Source organism: Triturus cristatus, chromosome 2_1 (genome assembly GCF_964204655.1).
Source record: "Triturus cristatus chromosome 2_1, aTriCri1.1, whole genome shotgun sequence".
Taxonomy (NCBI): domain Eukaryota; kingdom Metazoa; phylum Chordata; class Amphibia; order Caudata; family Salamandridae; genus Triturus; species Triturus cristatus.
The window spans coordinates 511,981,956-511,998,666 of record NC_140581.1 but is presented as its reverse complement, the minus strand read 5'-3'; the positions used below and the strand labels follow the sequence as shown (position 1 = coordinate 511,998,666).

The following is a 16,711-nucleotide window of genomic DNA, read 5'->3' as shown; positions in this document are numbered from 1 at the left end:
AGTCGATAACCTTTCAAGTATTTGCCCGGCGGTAATCGCCTCTCATACCACTCGATAATTTACCAATGAAAGAGGCAGGCGCCGGAGACTGGAAGGCAGGAAACAAAGTTTTATTCCGTCGGAGCAGAACACATCAGATCAGACAGCAAGGTATCGTCACGAGGTGCTCTAACCGCATCTCTGAGACCTGGTCTCTTATACACCGGTTTATTGCTTTATTACACATAGTACATTCTTGAGATTCTCTTGATGCATGAGAGAACATCCCCTGAAGCCCCGGCTCAGATCCGATCCCACACATAGTTACAGTAGAGGTTCCCACCTTACCCGCAGTGGGAGATGGCTATCGCGCAGCAGGGAATTCCGCCAATTCCCGGGGGTGTGTGCGACCGGCCGGGTCTCAGGGGGTAGGGGCTTTGATCCACTATAATCCCTTTGATGTGGGGTGTTTCCCTTACAGTAGGGGCAATAAACTGCATCCGCAGGGCTAGGTGATGGCCTGGGACCAGTTCGGACAATGGGGCGCAGAGGAAGGGGGTTATCAAAGGAGCGGCATGACCATGTATGGGATGTCGGTCGGATGTGGTTCCGTAGCAGGGTCGCGCTGAAGGAGAGGGTTTATGGCCCGTGTATGAGAGAGCGGGGGTGGCCGGCGCGCGGGGGATGTTCGCAGCGCCAGGGGGAAGCGCTGGTGATCGAGAATGAGCGGGGAGAGAGTGAGGTGCCTAAAATGGCGGCCGTGCATTCGCTGTGCGTGGCGCTGGGGAGAGGCAAGATGGCGCAGATAATGTTCAGTTTGCAAGCTAAATTTCCACAATGGGACAGCCCGCTTAAACCTTTTACAGAAATGCGAGGCTTGGCCCCCGGTAACATGGCATCACAAATGCAGGTTTGGCATGATATGTGCCACTATGGAGACCACACAATGTTTAAACAAAGATCTAAAACTCAATCTGGAACACAACGCATATCAACCGTGGATCTAATAACTGGTTGTATAACTGGTTGTATGTCTAACTTTATATTGAAACAACAATCAAAATACACTGTTACTCAAACACAGCAGAAACAGGACAACTTGGACAGAGACATGATAAGGATGGAGATAGATAATGGTCCCCTTGAATACCAAAGGTACCCATATTCATTTTTAATTACACTTTTAGCTCATGAAGCCTTTGGCTTAAAGAAATGGGAAAAAAGTAATTCAACAGACTATTGATAAGAACTCTATTTGCAGCCTCGGCTCCTGTTCTTGTGTGGTGTGTTGCTTCATTCCAAGCTCTCAATGGGTGATGACCCGAAGCTGTGTGTGGGAGGCCTAAGCTTCAATGCCAATGAGCACAGCAGAGAGCAGGCCTTCTCGCAGTACGGGCAAGTATCTGAACTTGGTTGTGATCAAGGACAGGGAAATACAGAGGTCTCGTTTCTTCTGCTTTGTCATGTTCAAAAAAACAGGACAATGCGCGAAGGATGCCCTGCAGGCCATGAATGGGGAGACCCTTGATAGATGGAAGATTAAGGTTGATCTGGCCGGCAAGTTCTCGGGTGGAGGCTGAGATGATGGTGGTGGATATAGAGGAGGATTTGGAGGCGGAGGACGTAGATATTCCAGAGGTGGTGGAGACAGTTTTGGAAGGAGAGGAGAATATGGTAATAGATCCTGAGACTACTATGGCAGTGATGACGGTGGCAGGATTGTTTTTGAAATGGTTATAGAACTCTTGCATCCCATTTATTTGGCTTCATGAATCCCATTAAATGATAAGAATCCTATCTTCAAAGAATCCTTGGATCTACCATTAACATACATGCCAACATTTTAGGAGAGCAAACTGGGAGATTAAAAAAATAATAATTGGGAAAATGTATTTCCCCCATATACTTCTATTGAGGCAGAAGCAATTTCAGGTGGGAGACAGCAAAAAAAATGCAATATTCTGCTTCAAAAATAGGGAATCTACTGCCTGAATCGGGGCCATTGGCATGTAAAAGACAGTAAAATATATCCAATGAATGAATACTCTAAATGGCACAATCTCAAACTAAATAAATAGACGTTTCTTTGCTTGATTTCCTCGCCCCCTCCGAGACGTTACATTTCTGAAATACTTCTTGCACATGAGTTGAATTCACATGATTCACAGAAAGAAATATGAATAAACAATTTGGGTCATTTCTTTAACTTGGATTTCATTATCATTATAAATAATTGGCTACTTAATTGAATGACCAAGGGTCCTAATTAGTGTTTGGAGGATACAGGGAATCAGCCGAAACGCAGGGGATGTCCCATCATTCAAACTCTCAGTTTCCACCCTCACGTTAGAGCTAGGAGAAGTGTCATGCTTTTTATGGTGGACCCTCCAACGGCTCTGATAGCAGAAACCTTGGAACAACAGCCCGCCCATCTTTGGGCCATCAGCCAGTGTACTTCAGACCGTCCTCCCTATTTATGGAGAATATTCTGACATACATTTTCTCTTTCAGGACTGCTTTGGCAGTTTGTTTTTGAAAAACAAAAAGCAGAGTGGGCACATAAAACATGGCACCAAGTCGGCAAAGCTTCAATAATTTGAGCAGAGCTGAGGTACCTCAGAGGAAGGCACACAAATGTCTGTGTTCTTATATGCATCTCCACGTTTTGTGTGGGGTTTTCCATCAGAAGAGCAGCTGACAGCCCTCCGTTGACTTGGTAGTTGGCAGGGTATGCCCAGACGCTTGGTCCCTTGCTCACTTTGCCACTGGATTAAAGCTAGCCTGGCTGATTAAGGGTGAAATGGTCCCAGGATGCTTGTTTCCGGTTCAGGGAAGACCTGGCTTGGCAGTTCGGGCTGGACTGTTCTCATGAGGCACAGGGTCAAGACTGATTTGCATATAGCTGGGTCTGACCTGAGCTGGCGAAGTGAGCTAAAGAACGATGATGGATTCAACCCAGATCTGTGACTGGGGGTGAGTGTCTGAAAAGTTTCAGCACTTCATCCATCATCTCCTTCGTCAACTCCTTCTGTTCACTTTGTTCTCCCTAAGTTGGCAGGGTATGCCCAGACGTGGGTCCCTTGCTCACTTAGTTTCTGGATTCAAGCTAGCCTGGTTGATGAGGGGTGTTACCCCGAAACCGGTCCCAGGATGTTTGTTTCCGGTTCGGGGAAGACCCGGCTTGGCAGTTCGGGCTGGACTGTTCTCATGAGGCACAGGGTCAAGACTGATTTGCATATAGCTGGGTCTGAACTGAGGTGGCGAAGTGAGCTAAAGAACTATGAGGGATTCAACCCAGATCTCTGACTGTGGTTGAGTGTCAAAAAAGTGTCAGCGCTCCGTCCATCATCTCCTTGTGTTTGCTAGGCTGGCACAACTACCAAACTCTGAATAAGCGTTCAAAAGCCTAGTGGAATTTCTGTAAATACGTGTAGGTTAGTGAGGTTTTTATTGTTCTACAAATGTTGGACATCTCTCTCTCCCTCTCTCTCACTGTCCCACTATCACAGACCCCATTTTTCGAATTTGTTTTGCCAGTAGTTCTTGCATGTTTTCTATGACAATACAAGTCAAATCTTATGGAAGACAATGACTTGGTAAATAGCTTATCTCTCCAGGTTTGTTTACAGTGCCTACGTTTTATACTCCTTTGACTAATAACTCTTCGACTTGATTGTTAGGATATTTATCATGGAGATCCTATAACCCATGCAATGTCATGATCCATGTATTACATGTCCATAACATATTAAAATATATTCAATATAGCTGTCTCCCTGAGCATCTAGGAATTCTCTATTTAACAATGATTGTATTTCTAGTGAATTACCCCTCTTGATTGTGGGGAACTGCCCCATAAAATTGTTTTGATGGGGTGAATTAGCATAGGGTACAGTTCACAAACTAAACTGCAAATTATAATATTCAAAGGTTATTCTTAGATGTGGCCATAAATTACACTTAGAAGTCAAACGTTATGGCTTAAAGTGGTCATAATTCACACTCATGATCGCAAATCATCCTAACTTACATATAACAGGCATGAAGTTTCCCAAAAATGTGATTTAGGCATGCCTTTATAACTTCATACGTGCAACCTCTATGCACTGTGTACAATTTGCCTGATTAGGGATAGGACATTTGAGGATTTTAAAATGCATAAATTAAGCCAAAAGTGTATAGACTGTGAACTGGAATACTGTGGGACTTGGTGAGCTACCGGCTGCCCCATAACTTGTATACCACCCTGTGGTTGGGTCGGTTAAACTCTTGTGGTGGGAACCCTGGAAATAGTAAACTGTTCTGCAAAAATGCTGTATTAGAGCTCAGAGTCGTTGAAAATTATAGAAAACCCATTTTATGTGGGGTTCAGTTACAGACATTCAAGTGCTCTAGTTCCTACCAGTCACTGGTAGGTCCTTTAGTGAGTGCAGAATCAGCTACATTTGGCTGCGGGTTAGATGATTATCAATAAAGGAATTGTGCCCAAGAATGTTATTCTCCTGTTACAAAAGAAAAGCTTTCTCACATTAGAAGAGATCTGGTATTCAACAATAAGGAAATGCATTGTTTGAAGGGACAATTTAAAGTACTTGGATTCATTTTCGTTCTTAACAAGATCAAATCCATTATTCTGGGTTGACGCTACCTGCACCCTTTGACTTCTAGTTGTTCTATTGAGGTAAGGCTCGGATGCAACAGAAACTACCAACACAAGTTCCTTCTTCAGTGTCTTGATGTGCAATATACGATCTGTTAGGCACATTAGCTGTTTGAATTTCCTCTTCGCACTGTGTCCTTTCAGCTAGAGTTCTGGCTACTTCACTACTTTGACGCACGATTTGCATCCTGCATATTAGATGTACATACACTGTAGCAGCAGATGCCAGTCATTCTACAGACCAGCCTTAAGACTATAGCTACATATCTGTATGTCTTTGTCTACGCCTGTTAACCTGTGACTGCAGCTATTGCCTAACATAGCTCCTCCACCACCAGAGTAGTATCAAACATACCAGTCCTTAATATGTTATTGGACTCCAACATGGCCAACATTGTTTTATGAATCTTCTGAACTCTATAACTGAGTTTACAAGTGGTTGTATTTTGTTCCTTTTGTAATATTTGCATCAATTTGTGTAACAAATTAAATTCAGATTACTTTTGGGTACCTACTGGTTTGTCGTCTAGTAATGCACTACCTGCTTGTCTAGCCTGACTACCGACTGTTGTCTAGATCTAAATGTAGCACTTTGTATTGTTGATTCTGTGACAACAGTAGATGTGACAAATGAAGATGCAATGGGTTCATTATTAGCAGGCAACATTGTTTTTGTGCCTTCATGACTGTCTTCTCTGGAGGTAGGAGACGTTTCTAAGATGTCAGATTCAGAAATATCAAGGTCTTCTACAGCTGATGGTTCTTCAACTGTGTGTGTCTGTGCTCTCTGTGAAGGTGGATCTGTTTGAGTATATAAAACGTTTATACATGTGTTGTTTAATGAAGAATGTTCACAAATGTACAAACTGCTTTTAATTTTTTTTAATTTTTATTCATATTAAACACAATTTTTAAAGTGTTTTAAATGTATTTGTAATTTTTTCGGGGTCTTCGATTATTTTGATTGAAGTTTAATAACATAAAAAATAACTGGGCTACCTTACCTATAATTGTTTGTTTTATATGTAAAACCCTACATAGAATAGTGTATGGATATTTTTTAATCTTACTATTGGTTATGTCATCTATCAAATACTCTATTTTTCGATTTTATTGAAGGAAAGCCTGTACTCTCTTTCTTGGAGCAGATGAGTCAATAGATAAAACTCCTGCCACTGCTAAGTCTGGAGAGTAGACTTCAATAATTGATCCTGGGATGATTCTGTTTAGTGAAAGCTAGGCTGTCCACCTGTTGTAAGAACCTCTGGACTCAGTGGCTAGATTCTCTTATCCTCATGACCTAAGGTCATATCTCCAGCTTTCTAATTTCCTCCACACTGCCAGGTCTGATTCAGTAAATGCAGGGGGTGTGAGTGAGTAGGAATCCAGCTGAGCAGATGAGTCTAGTATGTTTGTGGAAGTTTATGCAGTTGCTGAAGTACACAGGGCCAATGTTTTTTAAGGATTTGTATGTGTGCATGAGGAGACTGAAGAGTGCTCATTTGTGGATTGGGAACCAGTGGAGTTGTTTGATGTGTGGGGTGATGTGATTGCATGGGGGAGGTTGAGGGTGAGCCTGACCACTGAGTTGTGTGTGGTCTGGAGTCTTTTGGTCAGTTGAGTGTTGATTCCAACGTAGAGTGTGTTGCAGTAGACCAACTTGCTGATGATGAAGGCTTGAGTGACAGTTCTGTGAATGTCAGTAGGTATGTCATTTGAAGAACTTCTTGAGAATCTGCAGTATGTGAAAGCAGGAGACAGAGAATGTGTTTACTTAGCTGAACATGGTGAGTTGGTTGTTGATTACTATTGAGAGGTTCTTTGCATGAGTTGCCTGAAAGGGTGTGGGTCAGAGTTCAGCAGACCACCGGGTGGAGTCCCAGACTGAGAAATCTTTGCCAAATATCGCTACTTCCTTCTTATATGTGTTGAGCTTGAGGCAGGTCTCGTCCATCTGGCGACTTTGGCCACACAGCTGGAGAAATTAGTCTGGGTGTTTGAAGTCTTGTCGGAGAGGGAGAGTATGAGCTGGGTGTTGCTAGCCTTGATTCCGTGGGCATAGATGATGCTGGTGAGTGGGGTCATGTACGCATTGAACAGAGTGGGGCTGAGGGAAGATCCTTTCAGAACTCTGCATATGAGGTTGACAGCATCCAAGGCAAAGGGGGCCAGGCTGGCTGACTGGATGTGAACTGTCAGGAAGGAGCAAATCCACCAAAGTGCGGGACCTTGGATGCCAGCTTCGTGCAGTCGTTGGATAAGGATTGGGTGGGAGATGGTGTTGAAGGATGTGGAAAGAGCCAGTAGGATGAGGGCCACAGTGTCACCTCTGTGAATGATCATCAGGATGTCGTCTGTGGTGGTGATGAGAGTAGTCTCTGTACTGTGATTGGCCCTGAATTCAGATTGAGTGATGTTGAGGAGGTGGTTGTCAGTGAGGTGGGTGGCTAGGCGTAGGTTTTTCAGCTTTCCCATGACTTTTTCTGAGTAGGGTAACAGGGAGCTAGGTTGGTAGTTGGCTAGAATTGCTGGGTCTGCTGAGGGTTTTTTGAGGACAGGGTGTACTGTGACATATTTCTAGGTGTCTGGGTAGTGGGTAGGTGGCTGTGATGATTGAGTCATTCAGGATTGGGATGAGGACTGCACTGATGGCATCCAGTACTTTGATGAAGGTGTGGTGAGTGCAGGGGTTTTAGGGTGCTCCAAAGAGTATGGACTGCATGTTTTTTAAGGCTTTTTGAGTAGTAATGGTGAGCCAGGTATTCAGGGTGGGCCTCTGGGTGTTGGTAGGGTTGGGCAAGAGGGCAGGAAGGGTGGAAGGGTCCAGCTGGGGTTCGATGTTTTCATAGATGCTGATGACCTTGTTGTTAATGAATAAGTACAGCTGGTTGCAGAGGTTGTGAGAGGGGGTTACACAGGTGGAGCTTGCTGTTGGAGAGTTGAAGTCTTTCATTATAGCAGAGATTTCCCTGGCACTGCCTTTTATGTGGTCAGTGAGTGCAGATCATGTAGTGGCTCTGATTTGCTGATGGCAGCATCTGAGGGCAAATGTGCAGGTACCCTTGTCAGTGCATTCTGACTTTGTCTCCATCTGTGTTCAAGACGCTTGCAATAGCACTTGGTGAGCCTGAGCTCTTCTGTGAACCAGCTTGCTCACAGTCTGGTTCTCCTGGCTTTGAGAGGAGCTAGGGTGTCTGTACAGGCAGTGATCCAGGTGTTGAAGTTGGATATGGATTTGGGTACGTTGTTTTTAAGCCGGGGCTGGTGGTGTTGGAGTTTGGTAAACCACAATGCTTCTGCGATCTTGTTCCAGTCCTATCTTGAAAATTTGGTGATGGTATTTCTTTTGTGGTGTGGGATAGGTATGAAGAAGATGATGAACATATGGTTGGACAAGATGCTTGGTGGGGGCTTATCTACTGTGATGTTGCTGAAACTGGTGAAGATGGGGGACAGTAGGTGTTGGCGGTGTCAGTGGGGCCTTCTGAGTCGGAGGATAGACAGGTCTTCTAGGAAGCTGGTGGTGTTGGGATCCGTGAGATCCTCCAGGTGGTAGTTGAGGTCGCCAAAGAGGTTAAAGACACTAAAGTTCAGGATCAGGGGGGCGACGAAGTCTACAATGGTGCAGCCAAAGTTGGCACATGGTTCGGAAGGGCGGTAGATGAGGGTGCCTGTCAGGGTGTAGTTGGCGGTGAGGAGGAGTTTGAAGGTCAAGTGTCTGGGCGGTGGAATATTGGATGGATTCCAACTCCGGGTCTTTTTGTCCTATCCGGTCTTGTGTTCAGGGAGGGTTGCCGTGGCGATGAAGGAGGGAGACGAGGGAGTCAGACATATTTTAGTCAGGAAGAGCAAGTTTGGTGAGCGATCGTGTAGCAGATCCTAAATATCAGTGGCGTATTTAGTGAGGGAGCGAGAGTTGAGGAGTATGCAGGACAGGGAGAGTGGTGGCGTAGTGAAGTTCGGGTGTGTGTTGAGTGTGGGAGATGCATGGTGGGAGTTGGGTGGGTGTGGGAAAGTGCATGTGAAATGGAAGGTGGCGCAAGAGAATGCACCTTCAGTGTTGGGTGGCGAGCCGCAGCAGCACTGTGAGATGCAACAGGGGCTGTAATGTGCCCCCCGAATGCACAAAGTACATCCATGTGTTACATTGACGAACAAGTTACTTACCTTCGGTAACAATATATCTGTAAGAAACATTAGTTAGTTAGATTCCTCACCTTAGAATATCACCAGGCGTCAGGCTGGATCCGGAAAGATTTTTCGTCAGCAATACCCTTGCGCGTCGCTAGGCGTCATCTGCGGCTCCACGTCCGTCGCCGGCGTCGTGATCGCCGGGATGACGTCGTCGGAGTACTTAGACGCCGCCCTTGCGTGCTGAAATCAGTTCTTATACATAGCTTTCCGCACCAGGAACGCAGAGCCATGCAAGAGACCGACACTGGTGCCAAAAAATTCTATGGCCCTGAAAGGGATAACCTCAACCCTAGATATCGGTTCGCAGAACGGGGAGGATGGATGGGTCGGTGAGGAATCTAACTAACTAATGTTTCTTACAGATATATCGTTACCGAAGGTAAGTAACTTGTTCATCTTAAAGAAACACGTTAGTTAGATTCCTCACCTTAGAATATATACCCCAGCAATACCAACCCCGGGGGTGGGTCTGCGAACCAAGATCACACCAGAAAGTCCTGGAGAACAGAACGGCCAAAGAAGCCGTCTCTCTGGACTTGGCTGTCCATGCAATAATGTTTGGCAAACGTGTGCAGCGAGGCCCACGTTGCTGCCTGACAGATGTCCTGCAAGGGGACTCCCTGGCCCAGGGCAGTTGGGCCCGCTGTGGCCCGAGTGGAATTGGCCCTCAGCCCTACAGGAGGTTCCTTTTTAGCTAAGGAGTAACAAGCTTTGATACACAAAACGACCCTTCTTAGCGCCCACGTAGCCAACAAAGAGTTGGTCGTCCACCCGGAACTGCTTGGTGCGGTCCAAGTAAAAGGACAGCACCCGTTTTGGGTCCAGACGGTGGAGCCTCTCCTCCTCTTTCGAAGGAGGCGGAAAGAAGGTGGGCAACGTAACAGACTGCCCGATGTGAAAGGCAGTGACCACCTTAGGGAGAAAGGAAGGACGAGTCCTGAGAACAACATTGTCCGGATGGACAGAAAGAACAGGAGGCTTAGAAGAGAGAACCTGGAGTTCACTCACCCTCCTAGCAGAGGTGATGGCAACCAGGAAAGCAGTTTTGAGCGTCAATAGACGAAGGGGACAATTATGAAGTGGCTCAAAGGGAGCGCACATCAGATATGTCAATACCAGATTAAAATCCCGAAAGGTACAGGAGGAAACATGTGAGTAATGCCCTTGAAGAAGCGGGAAACAACAGGGGATTTGAAAAGAGAAGGCTGATCAGGAAGCCGTAAGAAAGCAGAGATCGCTGAAAGATAACCTTTAAGAGTGCCCAGAGCAGAGCCCTGCTGGGCCATGGAAAGAAGAAAGAGGAGAACCTCAAAAAGAGGGGCGGCGGAAAGGGGATCCACAGCCTTTGCTGTGCACCATGCCGCAAATTTGTTCCACCTGCAGGCGCATACCGATTTTGTGGAGGGACGCCTGGCTGCCAGAATCACATCACAGACTTCAGGAGGCAAGTCAAATGGCATCAACTGTCGCCGCTCAATCTCCACGCATGGAGGTGGAGACTGGACAGGTTTGGGTGGAGGACCGTCCCCTGCTGCTGCGACAGAAGGTCCTCCCGAAGATGCAGTCGTACCGGGGGAATCGATCGACAGACTGAGTAGCTCGGGATACCAGTATCTTCGTGCCCAATCCAGAGCCACCAAGATGACTTGGGCCCGGTCGCGCCTGATCTTCTTCAGCACTCTGGGCAGAAGTGGTATAGGCGGAAAGACGTACAACAGACTGCAACTCCACTCACGACTAAAGGCGTCCCTGAGCGAGTGCCGCCTTGGAAACTCCAATGCGCAGAACTGCTGACATTGCGCGTTCTCTTCGGTGGCGCATAGATCTAACCAAGGCTCTCCCCACTGCTGAAAGAGGCCTTGTGCCACGTCCGAGTTGAGACGCAATTCGTGATCCATTATGCACCGGTGGCTGAGTTCGTCTGCTATGGCGTTTAGAGAGCCCGCCAGATGTTGAACCACCAGGGTGATGCCCTGATGTTCCAGCCATGTCCAGAGGCACAGAGCCTCCTGACAAAGGGTCCACAACCCCACCCCGCCCTGTTTGTTGCAATACCACATGGCGGTGGTGTTGTCCGTGAACACCTGCACTACACTTCCCCGGACAGAGGGCAGGAATGCCTTCAGTGCAAGTCGGATCGCTCTCAGCTCCAAAAGGTTGATGTGGAGCCGAGACTCCGCCGGAGACCAGAGTCCTCTGATCTCCGCCTCTCCCATGTGGCCCCCCCATCCCAGGAGGGACGCATCCGTCACCACTACATGCTCCGGTTGGGGTAGGGAGAGGGATCTGCCACTGACCCAATCGCGGTCCGTGAGCCACCACTGCAACTGTCTTGCAGTACCCTCGGAGATCAAGACATGGTCGGACAGGTTGCCCCAATGCTGGGCCCACTGAAACTTCAGATCCCACTGCAGAGCCCGCATCCGCCACCTGGCGTGATGTACCAGCAGGATGCAGGAGGCCATCAGACCCAGAAGCCGCAGCACCAACCTAACCGAAACCCGGGATAGAGGCCGGAAGATGGGAATCAGAGCCTGAATATCCTGGACCCGCTGTTCCGGAGGATAGGCCTGGAACTGCGCCGAGTCCAGAACCGCTTCGATGAAGAGGAGCTTCTGGGAGGGACTCAGATGTGACTTCGGCACATTGATGGAGAACCCCAGCAAATGCAGGAGGTCAGCCGTAGTCTGGAGGTGGGAGACGACTGCCTGGGGCGAGCCTGCCTTCAACAACCAGTCGTCGAGCTAGGGGAAGACTGGAACCCCTAATCTGCGCAGATGAGCTGCGTCCACCGCCATCACTTTCGTGAACACCCGAGGGGCACTGGTGAGGCCGAAGGGGAGCACGGTAAACTGAAAATGCTCCTGGCCCACCGTGAACCGCAGGTAACGCCGGTGGGCCGGCAGGACGGGGATGTGGAAATAAGCGTCCTGCAAGTCCAATGCTACCATCCAGTCTCCAGGGTCTAGGGCAGCCAGAACCTGAGCTAAGGTGAGCATCTTGAACCTCTCCTTCCGGTGGAAGGCGTTGACGCTCCTAAGGTCCAAGATAGGGCGTAGGCCCCCTTTGCCCTTCTTGGGAACCAGAAAGTAGTGGGAATAACAACCACAACCTACTTCTGGACCAGGAACGAGCTCGATGGCCCCCTTGGCCAAGAGGGCTGTAACTTCCTCCTGTAGAAGATTCAAGTGATCCCCTGACATGCGGTGGTGCTGCGGTGGCATGGCTGGAGGGGTCACCTCGAAGGGGAGGGAGTAGCCCCTTTGGACGATTTGCAGCACCCACCTGTCCGACGTGATGGAACGCCAGTGGAGCAGGTGATGGCGAACTCTGCCTCCCACTGGCGTGGAATGGGCCTGAAAGCACGGACTAGGAGGGCTTTGAGGCGGATGCTGCCGGGGTAGATGTGGATGGACCGGCACGTTGTCCCCCTGTACCGCCTCCACGTCCGCGACCGTGTGGAGGTTGGTTCTGCGGCCTGTGGCTAGGCAGACGTGAGGGGCGCCCCTTCCTTGGCCACGAAAGGGGCGAAAAGCGGAAGCTTGCGGGCACGGGGCCGAGTGGCCCAAGGGCTTGGCCGTAGCCTGGGAGTCCTTAAAGCGCTCCAGCGCACTATCCGCTTTGTCACCAAAAAGGCGACTGCCATCGAAGGGCATGTCCATGAGGGTGCTCTGGACATCCCCAGAGAAACTCGTGGACTGCAGCCAGGCGTGGCGACGAAGCGCCACCGCGGTACACATTGCCCTACCCAGCGAGTCCGTAGTGTCCGGTCCACATCGGATTGCATGCCGCGCTGCATCCCACCCCTCGGCAAGAGCCTGGGCAAGCTGTGTCCGGGCCTCCTCCGGACACTGGGGCAGTACGTCCTCCACCGTATCCCACAGGGAGTGGAAGTAACGGTCCAAGAGACAAGCGGTGTTAATAGAACGCAATCCCAAACTAAGAGAGGAGAACAGCTTCTTACCAAACTGTTCTAGTCTCTTGGATTCCCGATCCGGGGGAGCTGACGGGAAGGAGGTCTGGGAAGTAGATAACCAGGCTCTCGGGCGTGGGTTGCATGGACAGAAAACTGGGGTCGCCCGGAGCAGGGCGGTGGCACCGGGCCACGTTCCGGTCCACAGGAGGTACTGTGGAGGGCTTGGACCAGGTGCCCTTCAGAACATCCACTAGTGCTTCATTAAACTGCAGCAGAGACTCCAAGGAGCTTGCTGACGGTTGGAGCACTTCTGTGAGGAGGTTAGTCCTCACGGCCACAGCAGGTAGCTCTAGCCCCAGGGCTTCGGCCGCCTTGCGCAGCACCACAGAAAATGCAGCACCTTCCTCCGAAGCCACGGTCGGAGGAGAGATGAAGCCAGTGTCAGGGGAGGTGTCAAGACCACTGGCATCCCCCAGCTCGTCTGCCCAGTCCTGTGATGACTGGCCCTGCCGGGCCAGGGGGTCATCAGACCCCTCCCAGTCATCACCGTCATCCGATTCCTGGTAAACAGGTGGAATGATTGGAGCCGGGCGGAAGATGAAATTGCCACCCATCAGCGTCGGTTGCGGCACCGGATGGCGCCGCTCGGACGCCGGGCCCTAACCAGGACTGAACCGGGGAACGGCGTTGTCCGAAGGCGGCGCCGCGGGTGGCACCGGAGTCGGTGCCGGCGGAGGGGTCGTGAGGTCGACCGGCACTGACTGGGATCCAGGCCTGGATCCTGCGGGGACCTGCGGCGCTGGGACCGGAGTCGACAATGGCCCCGGTGCTGGAGCTGCCGGCTCGCTAGGCCTCCCAGTCGAGCCCGTGGGGCCCGAAGGTGCGCCGGCAGGCGTCGACGGCGGAGCCAGGCCTCTCATGGCCGAGAGGAAGGCACTGATCTCCGCCGGAGTCGCGTCAGTCCCAGGGACCGGCGGGTATGGGGACGGACGTGACCCCTACGGCTCCGACGGAGCCGCATGGGTGGTACCACCCGAACCCTCAGCCGAGTCGGGCGACCGGCGAGGGGAGCCCGAAGAGCGATTTCGCCTCTTGGACTTCTTACTATGCTTCGACTTACCCGAAGACTTGGAACCGGACGAGTGGTGATGGCTGCGGCTCTGCGACCGGTCACTCGAACTCCTCCTTGACCGGGACCGTGAACGGTGCGGAGCCGACTGCCGGAGCTTGAGTAGCTTGTGGGACCGCTCCCGCCTAACCTTCGAAGTCAAGGCCCGGCAGTCGAGGCACGACTCGGCATCGTGGTCGGCCCCAAGGCAGTAAAGGCACCGGCGGTGCTGGTCCGTAACCGACATCAGTCGGTGACAGGAGTCACAAGGTTTAAACCCAGGCATCCTACCGGCACCAGAGTCGAGTCGACGAGAATAGAACAAAAGAGTCCAAAAAGTTTAGTCAAAAAATGACTAAAAGGGTGTGCTCTTCCTGGATCGGCGCTGTCTGGCGCGGAAAAAAGAAGAACTGATGTCAGCGCGCGAGGGCGGCATCTAAGTACTCCGACGACGTCATCCTGGCGATCACGACGACGGACGCGGAGCCACAGACGACGCCTAGCGACGCGCAAGGGTATTGCTGACGAAAAATCTTTCCGGATCCAGCCTGACGCCTGGGGATATTCTAAGGTGAGGAATCTAACTAACGTGTTTCTTTCAGATATAGTATACACTAAGCAGTTCTCATGCCACATGACCCCGATCACCCAATCCAATTGAAAAGACTTACAGCTCCATCCATCAAACAGTAGCTCACTGACACGTCAATGATCACAACAAAGACACTGGCTCCAGCAAAAGAATCACAAATGAACCTCTAATCTGACTACTTCACACCTGACCATCATTTACGACGGAATCCTCGAAAGGTTGAATGACACTTTAACTCTTATACTGGTGCACATTTTACAAATTATTGTAACGCAACAATAGTTTTTAGATAAGTAAACACCAGAAAACTCCATGGTCCAAACTCTTCAGTACATGTAACCAGCAAATATGTATGTAAAAGAATCTGCAAAATGTTTCCTATGCAGTCAAATAGCAGAGAAGAGTGTTTGTCACAGCATTAGTACAATATTGTTCTCAAACAGATCGAACATAATAGGCACATTCTCTTATAACTGCATAATTAGGGTGCTCAGAATACAGAACCGGTACAGGATAGCCATGGCAACATCTCCCAAGAGCTTGAAAGCAGACTGCAGCACCACAAAAGCCTAACACAATGGTTATTATTGCTATTCATTCATGTCACATAAGTGTTCACCCAAGGACTAGTTAATTGTTCTAAGATAAGGAGCCCCTTGTAGGCTAACAGAGAGGCTGAATGTACCTGAAACATAGGGTATGTAAGAAAGGTCTCCAGCATCCTTCCCTCGCAGGCGGGGTTCGATTCATATTGCTTCAGGAGCTTGTCAAAATCTCTGTTTTGCTTACAGTTTGCCAGCACTTGCAGACTATACTGGTGATTACGAACAAACTCTTGGTAAATGTTCAGCATTGGAAGCAGAATGTCAAACAAGTCAGCTAGAGTAAATAACAAAGTGTCTTGGTTATTCACTTCCACTGAATCATAATCAATTGATCACATTAAACTCATGCATGTAGGTCACGGTTATTGGTTTTCACAGATTTGACACAAATGCACATTTTAAAAGATTTGTATACATATACTTTAGCGATACTATTGCCAAAGGTGCTTGACACCTCTAAGGCCAGAGAATTCCCTTAATTTAGCAATAAAAATTGTGAAACGTGTCAGCCACTTAAACATTCTATCCCTTATAGGACCCCGTATGCGCATAATGAGCTCGCATTATGAAAACAAAGACAAATGGCAAAATCTCACAATGGTGTGTTGTGTTTCTTACTCATACACAATACCAACCTAAAGAACAAACCTTTTGTGATATGTCGACAGCAAGTATTTGTAGGTCTGCAAACACCTTTGGGCACCAAAGGACAAAGAAGAGCCAGCATGTGCCTGTGTGTCTTAGAGAATTACCAGTAATATGCAATTCTGTAGAAAAATAATCCTAGGCCTAATACCAAAGATAGCACCATCGTGTTTGAATTCTTTCTGCAGCACCTCGGGTAATCCACTTGTTGCCCATCTAGGAGGTCTAGGTGGAAATGAAGCTCTTGCTTATTATGAAAAAATGTAGCCATTTCTCAATGACATCGCCCGCAATGGATCATTTCCAAGAAATAAGCAGGGACCACTACCTGCCCTTAAAAAATGAAACGAAAATGTTGCATTTTTTTCTTTTTTAAATGCATCCCGTTTTCCTTCAAGGAAAACGGGCTGCATTAAAAAAACACTGCTTTATTTCAAAGTAGTCCCAGACATGGTGGCCTGCTGAGCCCAGCATACCTGGGAGGGCCTGTCATTCCCAATGGGGTCGCAAATTGCGAGAGGCTCAGTAATATGTATGAGCCTTTCAATTTGCAACCCCATTGGGAATTGCAAACAGTGTGATACACACTGTTGTACATCCAAAATAGCACCTCGCAAATTGTGAGTCGAAAAAAAATCGCAATTTGCGAGGTCGTACATCTGGCCCAAAGTTTGGTGTTAGACACAGGCAGAGGGAGCTTCAGCATTGGCTGTCCGGTTTGCCCGCACAGCAGGGTGGGAGGTGGAAAACAAACCTATGCGCCTTCGCCTCTATACAGCCCGCTATGAGAGATGTTAACATTTATCTAAGGGTCAGCTCAAGCAGCAAGCGTGAGGAAGTGAGTGAGCGAGAACTCCCTTTTAGCATGCAGTGCACTGTCTCTTTGCCTGAGGGCCTCTGTGATAGAATGAAAGGTGTAGCACGGCCATGCAGACAGAAATGGAACATGGACTGTAGGAAGTCATGGAACCAGCAGGTAACACGCAGGACGCGACTATGGAGGGAACATACT

The 16,711-nt window shown here is 49.0% G+C and overlaps 1 protein-coding gene across 2 annotated transcripts in view; it reads right to left on the bottom strand.

Annotated features, from left to right (window-relative positions):
• The window catches only part of RASGRF2 (Ras protein specific guanine nucleotide releasing factor 2), a 2,022,215-nt gene that overhangs the window by 1,191,034 nt on the left and 814,470 nt on the right, over positions 1-16,711 (bottom strand). For both annotated transcript variants that reach the window (XM_085632406.1, XM_085632407.1), the window contains exon 7: positions 15,135-15,328. In XM_085632406.1, coding sequence (XP_085488532.1) covers positions 15,135-15,328 — 194 coding nt within the window. The remainder of the gene's footprint in view (positions 1-15,134; positions 15,329-16,711) is intronic.